This window comes from Athene cunicularia (assembly GCF_003259725.1).
Source record: "Athene cunicularia isolate RWA chromosome 17 unlocalized genomic scaffold, athCun1 chr17_part1, whole genome shotgun sequence".
Lineage (NCBI taxonomy): Eukaryota > Metazoa > Chordata > Aves > Strigiformes > Strigidae > Athene > Athene cunicularia.
In genome coordinates this window covers 69623-90255 of record NW_020799122.1, presented here as the reverse complement: position 1 = coordinate 90255, position 20633 = coordinate 69623, and the positions used below count along the sequence as shown (strand labels likewise).

General features: G+C 39.7%; 2 protein-coding genes across 5 annotated transcripts; one reads left to right on the top strand and one right to left on the bottom strand.

Moving 5' to 3' along the window:
* The first annotated feature begins 6 nt into the window (after positions 1–6).
* Positions 7–8393, top strand: LOC113486392. Of its 3 annotated transcripts, XM_026860226.1 has the most exons (3): positions 7–174; positions 5834–5926; positions 6085–8393. In XM_026860226.1, the coding sequence occupies exons 2-3, from the start codon at positions 5909–5911 to the stop codon at positions 7438–7440; spliced, it is 1374 nt and encodes a 457-aa protein (XP_026716027.1). In that variant the 5' UTR covers positions 7–174; positions 5834–5908; the 3' UTR covers positions 7441–8393. The 3 variants fall into 3 exon arrangements, with proteins under 3 accessions (XP_026716027.1, XP_026716028.1, XP_026716029.1); XM_026860227.1 differs by lacking the exon at positions 5834–5926 and having other exon boundaries at positions 7–163; XM_026860228.1 differs by lacking the exon at positions 5834–5926.
* Positions 8394–11275: 2882 nt separating this feature from the next.
* FBXW2 (F-box and WD repeat domain containing 2) lies at positions 11276–20627 on the bottom strand. 2 transcript variants are annotated; one of them, XM_026860230.1, is made up of 8 exons: positions 20586–20627; positions 20340–20432; positions 18692–19201; positions 16399–16593; positions 15456–15589; positions 14860–14946; positions 14068–14237; positions 11276–12635 (listed from the first exon to the last, which is right to left on the bottom strand). In XM_026860230.1, exons 3-8 carry the CDS (start codon positions 19179–19181, stop codon positions 12347–12349), a joined length of 1365 nt encoding a protein of 454 aa, XP_026716031.1. In that variant the 5' UTR covers positions 19182–19201; positions 20340–20432; positions 20586–20627; the 3' UTR covers positions 11276–12346. The 2 variants fall into 2 exon arrangements, with proteins under 2 accessions (XP_026716031.1, XP_026716030.1); XM_026860229.1 differs by lacking the exon at positions 20340–20432.
* Between the last annotated feature and the right edge of the window lie 6 nt (positions 20628–20633).

Here is a 20633-nt window from a genome sequence, read left to right as displayed (position 1 = left end):
GCTAGGACCGAGGAGCGCGTCGGGCCGCGGCTCCGGTTGGGTCCCGGCGCTGGCGTCACCCGCGGAGCTCGACAGGCGCGGGACTTTTCCACTCGAGAAACAGCAAATGAGATGGGGGTCAGCGGCAGCAGCGACTTTGGGTACCGGTGCTGACCACTGAATGGTAAGTTAAAGGTATGTATTAATGTTCAGCCCGGATGTCAGGAGTGTCCGTACATGCCGAGCCTGGGGCTTTACTTAGGATTTAAGGATGCAGAACGCTCCGCAGAAGCGGTGTCAGCCTGCGCTGGGCGTTAACCCTGGCAGGCCGCCGTGTACCCCGCACCCTCTCTTGCTCCCCCACCCCAGCAGTGGGGTGGAGGAAGAGAACCTGAAGGGCAAACGTGGGAAGACACGTGGGTTGAGGTGAAGCGAAGTAGCGTGTGCGAGCAAAGGAAAATAAGGAATTTACTCACCGCTTCCCATAAACAGGCAGGTTTTTAGCCGTTTCCGGGAAAGCAGGGCTTCATCACATGTAATGGTGACTTGGGAAGGTAGATGCCATGATGCTGCGTGTCTCCCCCTCCTCCTCCTCTCCCGCATGGCGGCGTGTGGCGAGGAAGAGCCTTTCCGTCACTTTGGTTCAGCAGACCCGGCTGTGTCCCCTGCGAGCTTCTTGTGCCGCTGGGACTGCGGGAGGAGCAGTGTGAGAAACAGAAAAGACCTTGACGCTGTGTAAGCACTGTTCAGTGGCAGCTAAAACTGTTTTGGTCACGGATCCAAAACACAGCACCCCACGAGGTACTCTGAGAATTAACTGTGCCAGCTGGAACAAGTACGGTGTGAAAGACAGAAAGTTGAAATAACTATTTTAAATGTTGTCGTGCAATTTTTACTTTGTCTGATATACTTTTCAAAGGCCTCAGAGTCTTAATTGTTTGCAGTAGGAGAAATTCGGCTTCAGGATATACAGCAGATTATTACAAAGAAGTTTATGACTGTACAGGGAAATGTGTGGTTTGTCAATTCAAACGGCATAAATTAAGTATATAGCAACACTGTCTATTGGTCTGGCTTACCTTCTTTGTATTTAGAATAGAAACAGCCAGTTTAATTTTTTTAGAGCAATATTTTACAAATAGTGGAATAGTACTGCCCACGGTTTAATCCTTCAAACGATGTACTTCAGACTTGGGATTGTATAAGAGAAGAAGGGCACTAGTGTTTCAAAGAGTCTTTCTGAAAAAGATAAACTAGCAAAAGATTAGCAAAAGACAATCTAGATAAAGATGGTCAACGATTGTTAGTCTTTGGAATTTTTATTTAAGCACCATTGGTTTCTGTTGTTACTTCTGGCAAAAATGATAAAGCAGAGGATGGGGAATAACTTCTTACATAAATAACAAATTAGTAAGGCTATTTGTTAGTGGTGGCTTTTTAGTTGGACCCTGGATACACCAAGGATTAGGCTGTTTATTGTTCCTATACCACTGGAGCTAACGCTGTGTAATAGCAACTGAAACTTTGCAGTCACCTGTTGGTAGCTAAACGAGATTGGGAGCTAAAACGGAGAGTTACCAAAAATTAAACTCAGTATAGACATTGCAAAGGTACTGATATGAGCAGCATAAAGTGTCTCAATGCAAAGAAAAATTACAGAAGGTGGCCAATAGTTCAGAGAAGATGTGGGAGAGATTAATAATGACCTAGTAATGTCTCTTGAACTAAATTAGCACTTTGTTCCACCTTTTAATAAGGGCAACATTAGTTCTGGAGAGTTAAAGAAAGATGACAGAAAAGAAGGTCTGAAAATAGAAGTTGTACAGCAGAGGTAAAAAAAAATTCCAGTTGGAAGGTGATACTGAGTAATTTCCATTCTAGAGTTCCAAGAAGACAGACAAGCTACTGAAGAACCTATAAAGGGTGTTTACTAAATGTGCTGCGATCATAGTAGTACAATGTGGCAAAAGAAAGCACAAGCAGTTCCTTGGTTTATGAAGGGAGAAAAAGATTTAAGTATAGGCAAGTTTGTAAGTGCAGTCCTGGTCACATACAAGATTTTAGAGTAGATTTTAGAAGGACTATGACAAAATAAGGAGAAATGTGATTAATTTGAGCAACTTGATCTAGTGAAACGTGTCCCTGCCCGCAGCAGAGGGGTTGGAAGATCCTGTCCAACCTAAACCACACTGGGATGAAAGCTCTTTATTATGACCTTACTGCAGAAGAAAACACATTGTGTAACAGCACTTGGCTGAAGGACTGGGTAGATGTATTAATCTTCAGATGATGACAAGCTCAGATAGATCTGTGCAGTGTGGTGCATCTGCAAAATACAGTCCTAGCATATGTTAAAAATGAAAATTTCCAGCAATGATGAGGGCTTATCACTGTCATGTACAAATGGACAAGGAACAGACATTTCTGGTCTTCTGTGCTAGAGATTAATTGAAACCAGGCCAACTGCGCAGAAGCCACTGGTCAAGGAAGAATGTTTGCTATGAAATGGTATTAGACCAGCTTGTCTTGTTTAATGAAAGAGTAGCAAAGATGAAGACTGGAAGGTGATATGACTGCAGTCCATAAATGCAACAGGGAGGAGGAAAGGCTCTTCACTGTTAAGAGAAATACTGAAAAAGAACAAACTGGTGCAAAGTAGCCGTTGATAGCACTAGCTAAATTTAGTGTTAAAGCAAGTCTGCATAATTTGTATCATGTTCTATTTGAATAGTAATTGGAAATAAAAGGCAAAAACCAGGATTGAATTATTCTTCTTGTTGTTATAAAATAAACTCTTCTAAATTAGATGGAATCATATTTTTGAAGTTAAAATTTGCCAAGTACTTTTTATATTGAAGAAAAACAAAAGTAACGTTCCTAATTAATCTGACTTTATGTATTTTCTGACTGCATATCTAGGCTGTTAATTTCAGGGGATCAAAATTCATGATTCAGGTTGGGAAAACTATGAATTTCACCCCTCAAATAATTACATCTTTAAGATTCTCTGTTCTGCTGTGTCTTGAGTTCTGTATTTTGCTCTTCTGCTTCTAGAGTCTGCTGTTGTTTCAGATCTCTTCCACAGTTCCTTATCAGATTATGTATTTACCTATTAGGCCTATAGTATGTTTCCAAAATAATGATTACCCAAGAAATAGAGGTATATATTATATTTTTCTAGTTCTCTTTAAGTATGTGTGTAAACTGCAGGTACATCAGTATGCAGGATTAATTTCCAGAAGAAAGCTTAAGTAGCTTTAAAAAAATCACCTGAGCAGCTAGGTGTGATTTGCTTCAACAACTCCACACTCCAGTTTGTAATTTAAATTAAATTCTGGGGAGGCAACTGTGTATTGCTCAAGAGAAGGAAAACTTGTTTTTCTGGTAGGTGTGGCTGCTGTTACTGACATTAAAGAATACCAACCATCTGAAATAAATGTGTCAGTAAGTGTCTTAGGTGTTGTACCAGCATTTTTTTTCCTCGGTATTGTTCTGTATTGAACAATAATTGCAATTTATCTTTAAAAAAATTAAGTTTTTATCTGGTTAGAATAAACAATTTGCAGATTATGCTTTAGCAAAATAAATGGAGGACTGAACAGAACTTCGCTCAGCTATCTGCTTTAAAAGGTACTTTTTCCTATGTTCACTGTTCAAAAACACAGTTGAAAAGATTATTTTTTTTAGTTGTTCATTATTTATAGCTAGCAAAAGCTGAGATAAAAGGTGTAGTACATGAATTGTGTTGTTTAATGTTGACATGTTTTGATATTTGTTTAGTAAAAACTGTTTACTCTGTAAGACTGAACAATATTTTAAGTCATAAATAGGTAAGACTGAGGAAGAAAGTGTTAAATGTGACTTACTCTGTGTTGCAAGAATGCTAAAATACATAACAACCTGGGAATAAGAACACTCAGGGGAAACTTTTTGTCTGACTTAAGAATATTTAATTAAAAGACTTGCAAAATTTGACTTGCTTTCAGTGGCAAATCTCCAGCAGAAGGTTGTATGACAGTAGCAGGCTCCTACCATGTATTTGCAATTCTGCTTTAAATTCTAACGGCTTCTGTGGGGACACTTCAGAGATAAGTCAGTGCTGCTGCTGCTGTTCTGCTTTGTGCCTGGTGCGATGTAGTGAGATTTCTTGTGTCCTGTGACTATTCTGGTCTGTAAAGCAATTTCTTGGTAGCTAGGAAAGGCTGCTATAAATCATACCAGCCTTGGCAAATGGGCCATTTTAAGGGCTATGTTGTGACCATAGTTTTCCTTACTTTGTTTTTTCAAGAAAGAGCAATTGTGAAAAAATTGCTCATTATTCTGAAGGTGTGGACGAATATTTTTTGCCTAAACTTAATTGAGATTCACAAGCTAGATGGCTATATTCAGAAGTGATATCTTACTGGTTGGAAAACAGAGTTTAAGCAGAAAACCAGACCCTAGGGGAATTTTTCAAGCCAAGCGGTGAAGTTGCCAGTGAGTTTAAGCACTTCCAGAGTGATGAAGCTGCTGAGTATGATATCTAGATCAAAAGTATGGATTTATGTTCTTTTTAATTTTGTATCTTACGACTTTTTGAAAATGCTGGTTTTCTGTTCCATCACAAACCAGTACCAAGATAGAGGTTCTCAAAATAGCTTTACACAATGTATGAAATTAAAAAAGAAAAGTATAAAATACTAGGTTTGTTTATTATTTTAGATTTATTAATATGCTTTGGAAAAATACTGTAAGGTATTTAGCATATGCATAAGTACTGGAGCAAGTGCTTTTATTAAGAGTCTTTAGAAGTAAATGAAAGGACAAGAAATATGTGAGTCTTCCAGTATCTGCTGACACCTATGACATTGCTACCTGTTTTAGCTATAAAATATACCTAGAATTTCGGGTCTTTTAATGGTATGATTTTTTTTCTCAGCAGCTGGCTTTATGCAACAATGACATGCCTACTAGAAACATTTTCTTCATCTTGTGCAATAGAATCAGTTTATTCCATCTTGGCATTTTACCACATGCTTCTCGCTGCCAGTCAGGGGTGTTGTCTTCTACCAGGTTTTTGATTAATCTGGGGCACTCTTCCTCCAAGAATGTCTGTGGTGCAAGCAGGCCTTTGAAAAGACTTGCTGTCACCTTACGGTTTATGGATTTTATCTGGATGTCAAAAGCTTAATTTGTGGAGGAAACTTTAATCCGAGTTCCACTTGCAGAAATTACTGATTGAGGGTGCCATGAGCGCTCTGTCAGATATTAACACTTGCTAGTCCATGAGTGCTGCTAAAGACTGGCCCTCCAGGTACTCAGGAATGTCTGTCTGTTCCTGCAGCAGCAAGAGTTTAAGACCTGACCCCCAAACTGTGTCAGGAACTGAGCCAACATTAATGCAGTGTGAGGAGGCCCAGATCCCTAGCAAGCAAGAGGCGACCATCCCTGCAAGCTACCCTAAGTAGGGTAGAGCTGATTAAACTGAGAAGTTTTGTACCCTCATAGATTTCATCTGTCTTCTGTTGAATTATGGTATGAATTGACCTTCCTCTGTATGTATTTTCTCATCTGTGGTAAACTGCAAGTTAGGGAATTATACCTTACGCATTGTATCTGGACCATCATGCACAATCTCCAAACTTGATTAATTCTGTATAAATTGAATTTATATATCTGCCCCTAACTTGTCTGTGAGAAGTCCGGTTGAGTTTTTGAGGTTTTTTTCATGTATAATTTACATATACATTGTGTAGGGGAAAAAAAAAAGTAACTTTTGTTTTGCTTTTAAAATTACTGTCTAATTATTTAATTGGATGTTCTAGAATTTGGAATATAGAAAATAATGAATGACTCTTTGTTCTCCTGTATGTAGACCTCTATCATGTTCTCTGACAGAACCCTCCATGTACAGAAACTGTTCCACATGTCTGACATATAGAGGCATTCAATGTCCATCTCATTAAAGGTGTGTTCTGTGAATGGTTTTTCATGAAAGGAGAGTAGCTGAGTCTCTGATTATGCCAGTGCACAGTGATAGAGATTTGCCCCCATCTTGTTTGTGAAATTCTTGAGCAATGATCACGAGTCAATATTATCTCATACTACATATTTTCTCTTCTGCAGATGCGGCAGCATAAAGTACAAGGACAAAGAAATTTGCATCAGCATTTAGATACAATCAGAATGTTGTGTGGTGGGAAAAAATCTTACTTTGCTGCTGCTGTGTGCATTATTACTCTAACTTCAATGGTCACACTTTCTTATCTTAGGTTACAGAGACTTTCTCACCTGCCAAAAATAATTCAAGAAGGTAGCAGATGCAGAGGGAAAATTACAAATAGCACAATAACAGCGTTAAAAGACAACAGAACTTTTATTATAGCCCCATACTTTGATGACAGAGAAAGTAAAACCACTCGTGTGATTGCGATTGTTCACCACGAAGATGTAAAAGAACTATACTGCTGGTTCTGCTGTCAGCCCAATGGAAAGATATATGTATCAAAAGCAAAAATTGATGTTCACTCAGATAGATTTGGATTCCCTTACGGTGCAGCAGATATAGTTTGTCTGGAACCCGAAAACTGTGATCCAACACATGTATCAATTCATCAGTCTCCACATGGAAATATTGACCAACTGCCAAGGTTTGAAATTAAAAACCGCAAGGCTGAGACCTTTTCTGTTGACTTCACCGTATGCATCTCTACCATGTTCGGAAATTACAACAACGTCCTGCAGTTTATACAGAGTATAGAAATGTACAAGATTCTTGGGGTACAGAAAGTGGTGATCTACAAGAACAACTGCAGCCAGCTGATGGAGAAAGTCTTGAAGTTTTATATGGAAGAAGGAACTGTAGAGGTAATTCCCTGGCCAATAAACTCACACCTCAAGGTTTCTTCTAAGTGGCACTTTACTATGGATGCAAAAGACATTGGCTACTATGGACAAATCACAGCTCTGAATGACTGTATATATCGTAACATGCAGAGGAGCAAGTTTGTGGTTCTCAATGATGCTGATGAAATAATTCTTCCCCTTAAGCACCCAGACTGGATAACAATGATGAGCAGTCTTCAGGAGCAAAACCCAGGGACTGGCATTTTTCTCTTTGAGAACCATATCTTCCCAGAAACCATATCTACTCACATGTTCAACATTTCATCCTGGAACACTGTGCCAGGTGTTAACATACTACAGCATGTACACAGGGAGCCAGACAGGAAAGATGTAATCAATCCCAGGAAAATGATAATTGATCCACGAAAGGTGATTCAGACTTCAGTCCACTCCGTCCTACGTGCTTATGGGAACATTGTGAACGTTCCCATGGATGTTGCCCTCATTTATCACTGTCGGGTGCCTCTTCAAGGAAACCTTCCCAGAGAATCCCTCATCAGGGATACAACGCTGTGGAGATACAATTCATCATTAATTGTGAATGTTAACAAGGTGCTGCATCAAACCGTACTGTAAGCTCACAAGCGAAACCTCGGTTGTAAGGAGGGAAGGTGGAGAGCCACCTGTATCGTGGGGAGGCAGAGGTGTATAATTTAAAATCACTCCCACATGAAGCTTACATCTTGGAGAGATTTAGGAGAACAGCCTTTTTATGTACTCTACAAAGATCAATGCATTTGGTTTGTGAACAAAATCAGGGTACCTTGTGAGAGTCCACAGTGGTCTAGTGCCATTAAGACCTGTGTTTGTCACGTAAAGTCTCTGCTGCAACTGTGTCAGATGTGAGAGCCGAGGCACAGGGTGAAGGTGACTCTTTCTCAGGCCAGTAACTATGACAGGGTGTTCTTCAAGGCCTTGGGAATGGCCATGCAGAAATTAGAAATTTAGTTTTCCTGATTTTTAACTTTGTCTGTTTTTCTTCACTCACTTTCAATATGTTTTAGGTAGTACAGTGAACCTATAAACTACCTGAAGAAAGAATTGATTTTTGGTTATTTGTATATCTGAAGTACTTGATGGTTAAAAATATACAGCTGTGTTTAGTGGTGCCTATTAAAAGATGGCCTGGGACAGCATCCCTGAGATGAAGAGCTGCAATGGCATTATTACTGTAACTCATGACAATTACAGAGGCAGGATAAGAAAACACATCAGCTGTTGGCACTGGAACTGCTGCTTGTTAGAGGTATTTCTTCTTAAGGGAAACAGAAATTTGTAGCAGAGCTGTAAGTCATTTAATGATACCAAGAATCAGTGCAGGTGGTATTACTTTTTCTGGAAAATATAAAATGAGTCTGTTTCCTATTAAATCAGTATTTCTCTATTGATTCATATAATGCAAAAGGCTATAGACAGTTTTCAACCTATGTACAAAAAATACAACTACAGTCCTTGGTATTAATGTTGCTTAATTCTTGCAGTGTGTATGTCATTGTTTGGGTGCAAAATTTGTATGTGCCAGGTTGAGTAAAAGGTAGACAAATATTGTGAAAATAATTGAGTAAAATCTACCAGTTTCAATTGTAAAAATTGCATGTTGGAAAGCCTTAAAATGGAGGCATGGAATACAGATTGATGTTGAAAAAAAAGGAGACGTGAACTGAAAAGAAGGCTATTTCCAGGTGGAAAGATAGAGGGACAAATGACTGATACATAAGTGCCTTTTTTCTGGGACCTTAAAGCCTCATAACAAACCGTTTCTTTGTGAAAATTAGACATTAGGTGGCTTCTAGTGCTTTACGTGATGGTAAGTTGAATTATGGTGTTTCTTTATGTAGGTGTAAGGGTAAAGAAGCTGCATCTTTTCCAACCTCTATCTAAAAGTAGTGCCGACACTTCTGAAGAGTCAGATGGGAAGCAAAGCAAACAAGAAAAATTTGCTCACTGTAGTTTCACAGTTTCAGTCATATTTTTTCTGTTTGCTAAGCCCCCAAAGCTGTGTGCATTGTACTGATCTGGGAATGTATTAGAACTTTCCTATGAAGGGACATCTGGGTGCAGTAATAGTGTGACACTTCAGTGTGTGACAGATGTGTGTGTGTGAGAGCAGGTATGCTTTTTTTAGTTTCTACACCAGTGTCATGTTTTCATTCCTTCATCTGTTTTGTGGTGGCACATATCTGTGTCCTTAAAGAGCTCTGTCATTAGTGGATTACTATCATCAGCTAGGAAATGTCCAGGTGGAACTTTTATTTGGAAGTCTTCAAGACACAGTCTATAAATAACTGTTTACTAATTGTGTTTGTAATATTCATCAGCTGCTATGTAACAGGCTGAAACTTAATTTATAAAACTAAAAGGGTAGAAGAGCAGTGTAGTGTATTGGATGCTTTTCATCATGTTTTCCTGCTTGCGTACTATGGGACAATGCAGAAAAGTAGAATTTGTTTGAAATTTTCTGCAACTTGCGAAAGTCTCATGGCAGAATCCCTTTCCAGCTACTACTTTCCAGCTTTTGAGAAGCTGTAGTATTTGCTTTGCAGTGACAGCAGCATCTCCCAAAGTCTGTATTAACAAACTCTGGCAGCTGCATTAACACCAGAGGTGCCTGCTGCAGTGGTACTGTCTTGCTTGGCCAGAGGTCCATTTAGAAGTTCAGAGTCACGTAGTTTTGAAGGGGCATCTGGAAGTCCAACTGCCTGCTCAGAGCAGGGTGAGGTATCATGGTTTGCTCAAGTCTTTGTCTAGGTGAGCTGGACACAGTCTTTCTGGGCAACCTGTTCCAGTCTTAAACTACCCTCACAGTGGAGAAGAGCTACTTGGAATTTCGCTTGTTGCAGTTTGTGACCATTGGCTCTTGACCTGCTGCATGGTGCTGACAGGAGTCTGACTTTGCCTCTTCCATACATTGCTAGGTGGTTGGAGGCAGTAGCAGTACCTCCCCAGCTGTGGCCACGACCACCTTCCCTTTTCCCACCGCTCTCTGGAAGGCTGAACTCGGCTCTCAGTTTCTCAGACATCTTGTACTCCACTTCCCTGTTCATCTCTGTGGGCTCTTGCAGGACTTGCTCCAGTGTGTCAGTCTGTTTTGTACTGGGGAACTCAATATTAGACTCAGATGTAGCCTTAATGCACAACAGAGGTGAAGAATATCTCCCCTTGAACTCATGGCTAGTACAGCTCAGTGTACAGTTGGCCACCATTCCCAGATCCTTTCCTGTAAAGCTGCTCCAGCCTGCCTGTTCTGTGGGGTGGTTGTCTCAGGTGCAGGGTGGTGCATTTTCTTTGGTTAAACTTCATGAGATTTCTGTGAACCCACTTGTCTGGTTTGCCGAGTGCCCTCAGAATAGCATTCCCTCTTCTCACACATACTGTTTCCTCTTCCCCTCCAAATTAGTACTGTTGGAAAATTGCTGAGTGTGGGCTCTGCATAATAAAGGTCACTAATAAAGTAGTTAACCCATTCTAGCTCCTGGAGAACAGTTTGCTTAACTGGTTACCAATTAGATTTTGTATCACTGATGACCACTCTTAGAGCTTGGCAGGCCAGCCCATTTTCCACTCCTCTTGCAGTCCAAATATTCACTTCATATTTCACTGGTTTGGGTACAAGGATGTTTCTAACACATTCCCATCTAAATTCCTGCTGTAATCTTTCAAAGTGAATGCAGTGTTTTATAGGTGGCCCATCATCACATGGCTCCTTCAGAGTAAGCTGAGTTACTGCACAGATCATACACAGTATAGTTACTCCCGCATTAAGAATGATGAGAACTGGGCTTCAAGTCAAGTTCCTGAAAACTGTTTCGTGTAAGTTTTTTTCACTTCTGAGTGAGACAACAAAAGCTCTAAGAGATCATCATCTGTGCCTCAGTGTGGTGTGAATCAAGAGCTGTGAATTTGCCTTCCAGTTGATAAAAATCCCTAACTACAAACATGTTTTCAAATGAAGTTTGTGTGGGTAAAGGTGGAAAACCAAGTACTTAAGACTCTACCCTTGTATTCAAGAGACACTGCTCCACTGTGGCTTAATGCAGTTCCTACCACATCACTCAAATACTGATTCTTGCCCATGAAAACTCCCCTTCCCTTGGTGTAATTCATACTGCTTGCATTTGGGAACCTCGGCCTTCATTCAGTACTAAGTATGAAATTATGTCTTCTTGGAGAGTGGAAAGAAAAAAACCCAACATACTAACAATAGTAGTGCTAGGCAGGTTGATCTTTCCAAGATTGTGAGCCAATCTTCATGAAAACTCATGTCTTCAGTTGTGTAAAAAAAACGCAAAAAACAAACCACATTAAGGGGAGATTTTATTATAAGGGAGGAGGGGAAATCAACCTAAAGCATTTCTAAAGCATGTGATGTCATTAGATACAGCTTTTAAATACATGTCAAATACCACAAAAGTATGTGAATAGGTATTTGTTACTCAAGAGTTAACTCACATGTACATCAGGTCTCCTATGATCATCAAAGCAAAAGACCTTTTTCTACTTTTATGCTTTTCTTCAGACTTTTGATTTCCCACCCCACCCCTCCCAGATGTGGCATTCTCACTGTTATTTGCTCCTGCTTTCCAAATCTAGATGTAGCAACTGCAACTTTTGGAAAAAGTGAATGGCTGCTAGACATCATTTGGTGTAAGAGTGACCCTTGCTGTAGAGATTGATCATCATCTTCCCATTCATTGTATTTCTACCTACCTGTGAACTAAGTTACATTCTCACACAAATGATAGGAAATATGGACTATAAAATACTGATCAAGCCATTCTGAGTTACCATCAAGTATGATGAATACTGTCAGAGGTTTTCTAAGGTTAATTGTGATAGTAAGCTCCATCAGATGAAAAGTTGCCTCATTCTCGCTGAGGAGAGTTCATACTGACATGTTCCCAAACTTAAACAAATTATTATTGTTAGCATCTGATCCTAGTTAAAGGACTCCTTTGATTCTTCTATTTCAAAGGCTAAGTAATTAAAGCTATCATAAGAAAAAAATATTTTGAAGAGAATGATTCTAGAGAGAGAAAGGGTTTGCTATCTTCTCATTTGAGTTATGCAGCCATGCACTGTAACCAGTATTTGCTGTTAGATGTACAAAAGCCTGTGGTTCTAAAACAGTAGCTTCACCTTCCATTTCAACAACAAAAAATAAGTCAGAAGTCAGGTCAAGCACTACTTCATTTCAGACTTGATGGTGGATTTGAATGGTTTAAACGTTACAAGCTATGCTTCAGAGCCCAAATAGGTATGCTTAAACATGAGTACAGACAAAATTTTGTGGTGAATACTGTTAGCATGCTGTATTGCATTATGTCCAAAACAACCCATTCCCAAATGCCCAAATAAAAGTAAATGATTGTGCATTGCATGATGATACCATTAGGTGTGCAACTTTGGTTCATGCAAAGTCTTATTTTATGGACACGCTGCTGACAGTCCATATATTCCTGAAGATTCTGCATATGTGAGCTTTTCAGCCATGTTCTTTCCATAACACCATATGGATACTATGGTCTGGCATACTGGTGGCAAAAACCAAGCCCATATCATTTTGGCCATTTAGTCCATTTAACCAAGACATTTCACCAGCCAAAAAGCTTGAACCTCGCTTTGACTTTCTATACTCTGGTAGAGGCCAGCGGCTTATCAGTTTTTCTGTCCTCAAGTCCATTATATACAGGTATCTGTTATCAAACAGTAGAGCAAATATCTCTCCAAAGCCCAGCAAGGACACATTTGAGAAGTCAGGAGGTTTGATAACCCTAGAAGACAACACAACATTGTTAGAAACAGTGTCACGACAGAGTCATGAACCTGCATTACTAAAACAAATTCGTATGTGTCTAAATAATAAGTGTCTAAGCTCATAATTCTGGAAGGACTTAGAACTGGATACAAATTTTTCAAATTAAGCAACTGAACACTTAGCTGTAGTCAGGCCTGTAGTTTCAGTTCTGGCTTTGTGCATACAGGATAGACCCTTCTGAATGTAAGTAAAGGTTAGGATTTGAAAGGGATTCTGCACAGCACAAGGGAAAAAAAGGTCTTATTTCCAGATACGCACAAAAGAAAAAATGTGCTTTACTCTAAGTTTTCATAGGGATTTCATGCCTCAATATCTTTAAATTAAGAGGTAGAACCTCTTATTATTCTTTTCACCACTTTTAAAAGCCAGAAGTAAAACATAAATGCTTTCTTGTGGTAAGAAGATAAATGATTCGAGATTGGTCCTTAACAGAATGCTGGTTTACTGATGCTTAGCTTAAGAATTTTCACCTCAGGGAGAAAAAAAAGTATTTGTTAGTTCCCCTACGCCTTTAAGGATATTTTTGCCTTAATAAAACTTGGAACAAAAACTGAAGAGAGTAAGTTTTCCACAACTGACTGAGCGTTTGATCATAAAAGCACATAAAGCACAGAACTGAGGCACAAAAATGTATGGAGATGAAAATCCATTTTCAGCAGTAAGAGAACATCTTTCCCTTTGGAAAGATGGGAGGGTAAACTAGGAGGTGAAGTTACTCAGTTATTCTTACTAATAAGCACTTCTTTTGGAGTAATCTTCCTATGGTAGATACTCCACAACTACTCAGGCCATTCAATTAAGTGTCTGCTAACCGTTCTAAAATGAAACTTTTTCTTTAATAAAGTACAATCTTTGATGCCACCGTTTCTAACAGATACAGCCTTGTTCCTTTTATGGAAACAGAATGCCATCCTGTTTTATCCCCTACTGCAGTCTGATAGATTTTACTGTCATTCCACAGCATTATAGAGCATGACAGATCAGTAGTGCTATAAGGAAGAAGTATTTTAATTTCTTGTCCTATCAAAGGACTCCCAGAAATGGCCACCTGGTTCTCTGTAGAGCAGTCTCCATGGCAACATTAACTTCCAGTCACTACAGTTTCACATTAACAACTACAACACTGCAGTCTGATATGTCTATATTGAAACTCTCCAGCTTATGGAATGAAAATATTAAAGACTAGACTGTGACCAGAAACCAAAACAGCAATCAAATGATCTGTATGCATAGATGATAAATTAGAATTATCCTGGCAATATGTGTAAAGTAAGATGTTTACAGAATTTTTATCAAGATTCTTTTTGTCTACATCTAAAGGAAGTTACTAAAACTAGTATATTCTACTTCTTACTTATTTAAAGAAGACATAAAACTGAAAGATTTACCTGAGAATATCATAGCTGGCAAAGTCCCACTGGTATAATCCTAGTGCTGAACTGCACACTATGTATTTACCATCGAAGTGCAGTCTGGGCTGTAGGGAGATGCTGCGATCTTCAGAAACCGACAGTGTTTTTAAACACTTGCAGTTTATTTCCCTTCCAATAGGCCAAATCTACAAATAAAACACAGTTTAAGACCATAAAACACTCACATTATCAGCCGTCACACAAAAAGAGCAAGCCTCCCAGTCTCTCTTTAAGCATCGGGTAACATGTGAATGTTTTTTCAGAAATAATTGTCTCCTTTAGGTAGGAACATCAATTCTGTAAGTGATTTGTCTTATAGTATTGTTTCTAGCCTAAAAAATGACAGTGAAAATTAGTGCCTTAAAGAGCAACAACAAAAAAAATCAACCATCCAACTGGACAGAAATGTCACAGTGTTTCAAGCACTTCCATAGCCACAAACTATTTACAGCACTCTCCAACCCAAAAGTCCCCAACAGTAACAGTACTTGCAGTTAAGTGCTTCGCTGTCAAGTTAGCACGTCAGGCATGCACTGAAAGCACTTAACTTTTTTCCATTACCATTCATGCAGAGCTACCATTTACATCTAAACGTGAAGGAAAGGATGGAAAAGTTAGCTTCCAAAGAGCTGCATGTCTTATATGCAACAAGCAGGGAATATGGGAGAAAATAAAGTCTTATATTATTTGTAAACTTCAGAAAAGCACTTAAGCATTTTATTTCCCTGGGCACTGAACTGATATATATGTACGATATATGGTACATACCTTGATTTCATACTTATCTGCGCTTAGAAGAATATAATCCCCAGGACTATGCATAAGAGATTTGACTTTGCACTTCTGCAAAACTACCTGTAATTGAAGGATGTAATGATTTATATTGATACTGTTAAGTAACCAAACTTTCATCTGCATTTTTCATTTCAATGACAACCAGCATTAAGAAGCAAACACATGTACTACACTTTTACAATCACCTCCTGACCTTCCAAGTTCTGAAATACTCAGAAGAAAAATACTGTTTCTTGATCTCTGAATACTTTCCATGCTCAAATTTTGGTTATCATTATTTTTTCTGTATAATTTTTAAGTAGTTTTTTTTTCAGAACCATTGTTTTTATTCAGTCTTTGTATCAGACACTGATTCCTAATATTATTACAGCTGCTTTAGATTAGAAGTATCTTCAGTGTATTATAGCTTCTTCAAGTATTTTTTCTGCTGAAATGTTATTTTGCAGTATTTCCCAATGTTCTCCAGATTCTACACCTAGGTTAAGATTATGAAATAGCCATTTAGAACACCGTACAAAATTATTGCAAGTCAGTGTTTTGCAAGATTGATTAAAAATCCGTGTTCCCACCTTGGTGACCCATTCTGTGTGTCCAGTAAGGGTATTCAGGCACGTTCCTGTTGATAAGGCCCATACTTTCACAGTGAAGTCTGCAGAGCCACTGACCAGAATATCAAGGTCATCATTGTAATCCACACTAAAAACTACAAGCAAAGAGGGCACTAAATAAGGAATACCAGTTTCTATGCACACATTTTTCTGTAAGTGAGACACAAACTACTAGTAGCCTCTATATGAGTTTAGTAGCCTTTAAATTCAAATGCTATTAGAGCTTTAACTGTTGTTCTTGAACTGTATATGTGAATTGTTGCTCTGGATTCCTAAGCTTACATTCCAAAATTACTTATTTTTGTCCAAATAAAGAGCATGTACATTTGTGGTTCCTTTATGTTTGGATTATGGCAAAACGTAACTTAAGCTAGTTCCTATTTTAAGAGTTCTGTTAAGTCTATTCCAGCAGGATAAGTACATTTGATATATTTCATTACTCACAGGGGAACAGACCTACAGCTGAATTGAGGATATTCTGCAGTAGAGGACAGAGAAGTTAATTACGAGGGAAATGCAAATACAGATTCCCAGGTCCTATTGTGCTCTTTGCTGTAAGCCCATCTCCATTCTAGGGATATAAAGAACTTCTGTTGCCATGTGCTCCCTGCTGCCTAGGCTTTGCATCTTTCTGATAGACTTGAAAGTACTGAATAACCATGGCACTTAGTATTATTTCCATGCAGCTGCAAAACACTACATGGCTCAGCTTTGGCATTCAAAGGCAGACAGATTCAGATCTGTTCTGGCTGCTCTCCTCCCCCTCCCCAAAAGGTGACTTGGGACAGAGCCTAAAAATAGCTATAGTGCAAAGAGCTAACTTAAATTATAATTTATTTGATGATGATGATGATGATGTATGTTACTTGACTGGTAAAATTACAAATTGAAAAGTTCAACATACCTGCACCAGTATGTCCTCTAAAATGTTGTGTCTTTGTCCCAGAGCTCCATTCCCAACAGGCTACTGTATTATCAAAAGATCCTGTTACGAGCTTTTGTTCATCAAACTTCACTGCAGCACAAGTGTGTGTCTGGATACCATATATGCACTGACCTGTGCTTACATCCCACAGTTTTGCAGACAAATCATCTGATCCTAGAATATAAAAGAATAGGGTAATTGGAAGCAAAGAGTAAATAATATTTCCAGTCCTATACTTGCCTTCCATATTTGTCTTAAATATAGTATTTTCATGGAATCACTGAATGTTTATGGTTGGAAGGGACCTCTGAAGGTCAACTCTTCCAAACCCTCTACTCAAGCAGCGCCACATAGGACCTGTTGCCCAGGACCATCACCAGATAACTTCTGAATATGTCCCAAGGATGGACACTCCACAGTCTCCCTGGGCAACCTGTGCTTAGTCACTCTCACAGTAAAAAAGTGTTTTAGAGGGAACCTCCTGTGTTTTAGTTTGTGTCCTGAATCTTCTCCTGTCACTGGGCACCACTGAAAAAGAGCTTGGCTCCACTTTCTGTGCCACCGCACTTCAGGTATTTATGTACACTGGTAAGATCCTCCCTGAGCACTCTCTCCTTTAGGATAAAAAATCCCACCTCTCTCAGAATTTCTTCACACGAGAGATGATGCTCCAGTCCCTTTATCATCTTCATGGCCCTTCACTGGACTCTCCAGTATGTCCATGTCTCTCCTGTACCGAGGAGCCCAGAACTGGACACAGCGCTCCAGGCGTGGCCTCACCAGGGGTGAGTGGAGGGGAAGGAGCACTTCCCACAACCTACTGGCAACACTCTCCTAAAGCAGCTGAGGATACTGTTAGTCGTCTTCTTCGCAAGGGCACGTTGGTGGCTTGACACATGTTCAACTTGGTGTCCACCAGGACCCCCAGGTCCTTTTCTGCCAAGCTGCTTTCCAGCTGGGTGGCCCCCAGCATATACTGGTGCCATGGAGTTGTTCCTCCTCAGGTGCAGGGCTTTGTATTTCTCCTTGTTGAACTTTTTTTCATTAAATAGTACTTTCAAGCTGCTTGAATGGGGAATAAGCCCTAGTTTTAAACCTCAGTGCTACACCAAGTCCTCTTGTTTTCATGTTAAGTTACTCAATGTCTGGCCTTCCAGATTCTTCATATCCTTTTAGCACCTTTCACAGATTCCAGCACTGCTTCTGATGGTCTAGTGAAACAATGCATGGAAGTTTTACATGATACATCACTCCCAGGTTTGCAGAGACACTGACTATACTGCAAACTTTAGTTTGTTTCAGGTAGGAAAGGAGTCCACCAAATCTGGAAAGACAGCAGATGAATACAAAGCACCATCACCTGCAAGTTTCCTTTCTCTCCCCAAAGTTTCTTTTTGCCAACAGTAAGTCCAGACTGCTGGCTTTGGAGAGCAGAATAAAACCCTGGGCCCTTACAATGCTGCTTCTATTTACATTCTCTGCTGAGTAGGGAAGCTAAAGACTGGCTAGAGTCTAGTTCTTGGTTTCTAGTAACCATCTTAACATACCAACAAATGTGGGAGTACTTAGTACTCCCAATTTACTCTGTAACATTTTAATCTCAAGTGATTAGGAAATCCTTGGAATATGCTCTGACAGCAGTTTATTGTGGCTTTGTTACTATTCTTTCATACTTAAGGTTTTGTATTTGTTCTGGCTGTATTTTTAAGTTCAAACTGAAATCTTGAAATGTGCAGTCTCCAGGGAAGAAGCTGAAATTATCATTACAATGTGCAATTCAGACTAGTAGCAGTTAAATCTAGTTTACAGGTCTTCATACAAGCACTTATGTTAAGAGCTGAAAGTGCATGCAGACTGTATCAGAGAAACTGTCTTGTTTCAAGACAACAGACTTTTTCTGCCACATCTTGGGAGACTGCAGGGATCACATAGCCCAAACAAGGTCCCTTTAACTGGAAAGGATAACTAGCATGTCTGTACTTCTCCAATGGTTTTACTAATCTGAAGCATAATACCTCCTGCTACTGTTTTTTTTAACCAACAAAGAAATCAGTCTCCTTGTCTTCCTATTAAAAGTGACTAATGACTTTATTAGTGTGCCATGTGTTTCAGAAATTGAAAAAAAAAAAAAAAGTAATTTTGAGTCATCTTAAACTGCATGAGCACTATGAAAATAATCCGGTAAAGGAAAAGCAAATTGTCATTAATCAGGGGGTGGGGGTGGTGAGGAGAACAAAGAATTTTAAGACTCGAAGTTTTCTGTCCTTCCTACCTGTACACAGAAGTCCATCTTTATAGTAAAGTGCATATACTCTGGCACTGTGTCCAATTAAAGAGGATGTCTCAAAGGCTTCGTGGTCCTTCAGTTGCTTCATCCTTAAAATAGCCTTTAGGTAAACCTTCTTCCAATGTAGAGGATCCTGAACAGAGTCATCTATTTGCCAACCCAAATTCTTACATGCAGTCTGCCACACCTCTGTACAGGCACTTATAACCTTATTCCACTGCTTAGAGACGAGGCAACATGTGAGTAAGGTCTGAGGATCAAGCCATTTTAACAGATAAAAACTAAGTTCCAATGGAAGAAGTTTGAGGAAGTCCCTCTTGAGGAGAATCTCTAGATTATTGGAGAGGTGCCTGAGCTGGACTGCTCCACTCAAGCTAATCAGGTGATCCAGAGTTTCATTTTTCTGCAAGTCCGTCAGAGAAAGAAATGTAATAGAAATGTTATCAAGCCATGCTTCAAAGTCCTTTTTCTCCATAAGGTTATGGAAAAATTTACCTGTGATACATCAAAATACTGTATTAGTTCCGTTCAGAAAACAAGGTAAGCATCACATCTTTATTACTGGTACATCAGTTTTCCAAATGTTAACACAGACTGAAGTGACCAAATGCATTTTAAAATATTCATTAGGTTAGGACTAAGAATTTGCATGCACTTTGAACTATCATTTGACCCGCATCAGACTTTAAGTGAATTGTATGGAGCTAGTGAATGTTAGCAGTTGTTATGAGTGTTAACATCTTTCTTGTTCTAGGTTAACACTTTAAAATTCTGAATCCAATAAGTTGATTAGTTAAAAGTTTTAAACCTGTTACAGCAAATAAACACTGTCCTATAGTTTACTCATGGATTATACTGATAAAGGGAAGAAACCAAAGCATTTAAATAGTGATAAACTTAGTTACTGACAGAACTTACTCATACTTTTGTCCTGAACAATTTTAAACCCAAAGAAGGTTACTGTAGGTTTTTTAAAGAAAATATAGAGAGATGTCTGAAAAATTGTGTTGAAGGATATGTTAGCCATCTTTCTGTTTAGCTCATTTAAAGACTGTAGACTGTGCTGGTCTAGTATTAGTTTTGACATGTTTGCACAGTTTTGACCCAAATAAATTCCTGGGGTTTTTTTTCCTATTTTCTCAGTTTATCTCCAGTGGAAAAAATTAACTCTGAAACTGAAGGTTAGAAATACTACCTCCTGAACTATGCAATCTGTATGCAGTTATCCTGTGGCATCTCAAGTTCCTACAATAAGCTTGAGCAAGTGATTAACAAGATAAACATCGGGCAAACAGTTAAAAAGCCATAATTGTTTACTTTCTCTGGAAGATCTAAGTCCATGCATTAGACACCTGGCTGAATTTAATTCATGGAAGCTCCCACACCCAAAGAACTGAGGAATCTGAGTGGGAGTCAATAACCTGTTTATTTGCCTTCACAGGGTAAGATCTTGGAGAACCCCTATGAGGGTGGCACGGCAGGGCAGAGCCGTACGGCCTCGGCTGCCAAGGGCTGCCGGTGGCGGGCAGCTGTTGTTCAAACAGACCAAGGTACCGGCGTCAAATGCACGGAGGCTGCTCCTCCCACCAAGGCACAGGTTCATGCGGCAGCTTCCACCGCTGACAGCACTTACCGGCTCTCCTGAGCACCGCGGGCAGTGAACACCCGGGCTGTTCTAACGGGCAGGTGTTCTCTTTAAAACAAACAAAAATGTCTAACGGGCTCCCTATGAACAAAGAACAGGTGAGCTCTAAGCGCCTGCCGTACTCGCTACACGGAGCTGCGCGCCCCGGGCCGGCGCTCGGCTCTCCGCGCCCGGCTCTCCGCGGTGTCCCCCGGTCAGCCCGGCCCGGCCCTTCCCCCGCCCGCTCCCATGTACCTCCGCACGCAACGGGCGCGGCGAGGACCGGAGACTCCCAGCGCCGCC

Bases quoted from the DNA above. Each gene is read 5' to 3' on its own strand.
- FBXW2 (XM_026860230.1), bottom strand. From the start codon at position 19,181: ATGGAGAAAAAGGACTTTGAAGCATGGCTTGATAACATTTCTATTACA. The intron at 16,594-18,691 runs GTAGGAAGGACA...TTTATATTCTAG, and splicing joins AGATGGACTTCTGTGTACAG to GATCAGATGATTTGTCTGCA. The intron at 12,636-14,067 runs GTAAATCTTTCA...GTTGTCTTCTAG, and splicing joins GCCAGCTATGATATTCTCAG to GGTTATCAAACCTCCTGACT.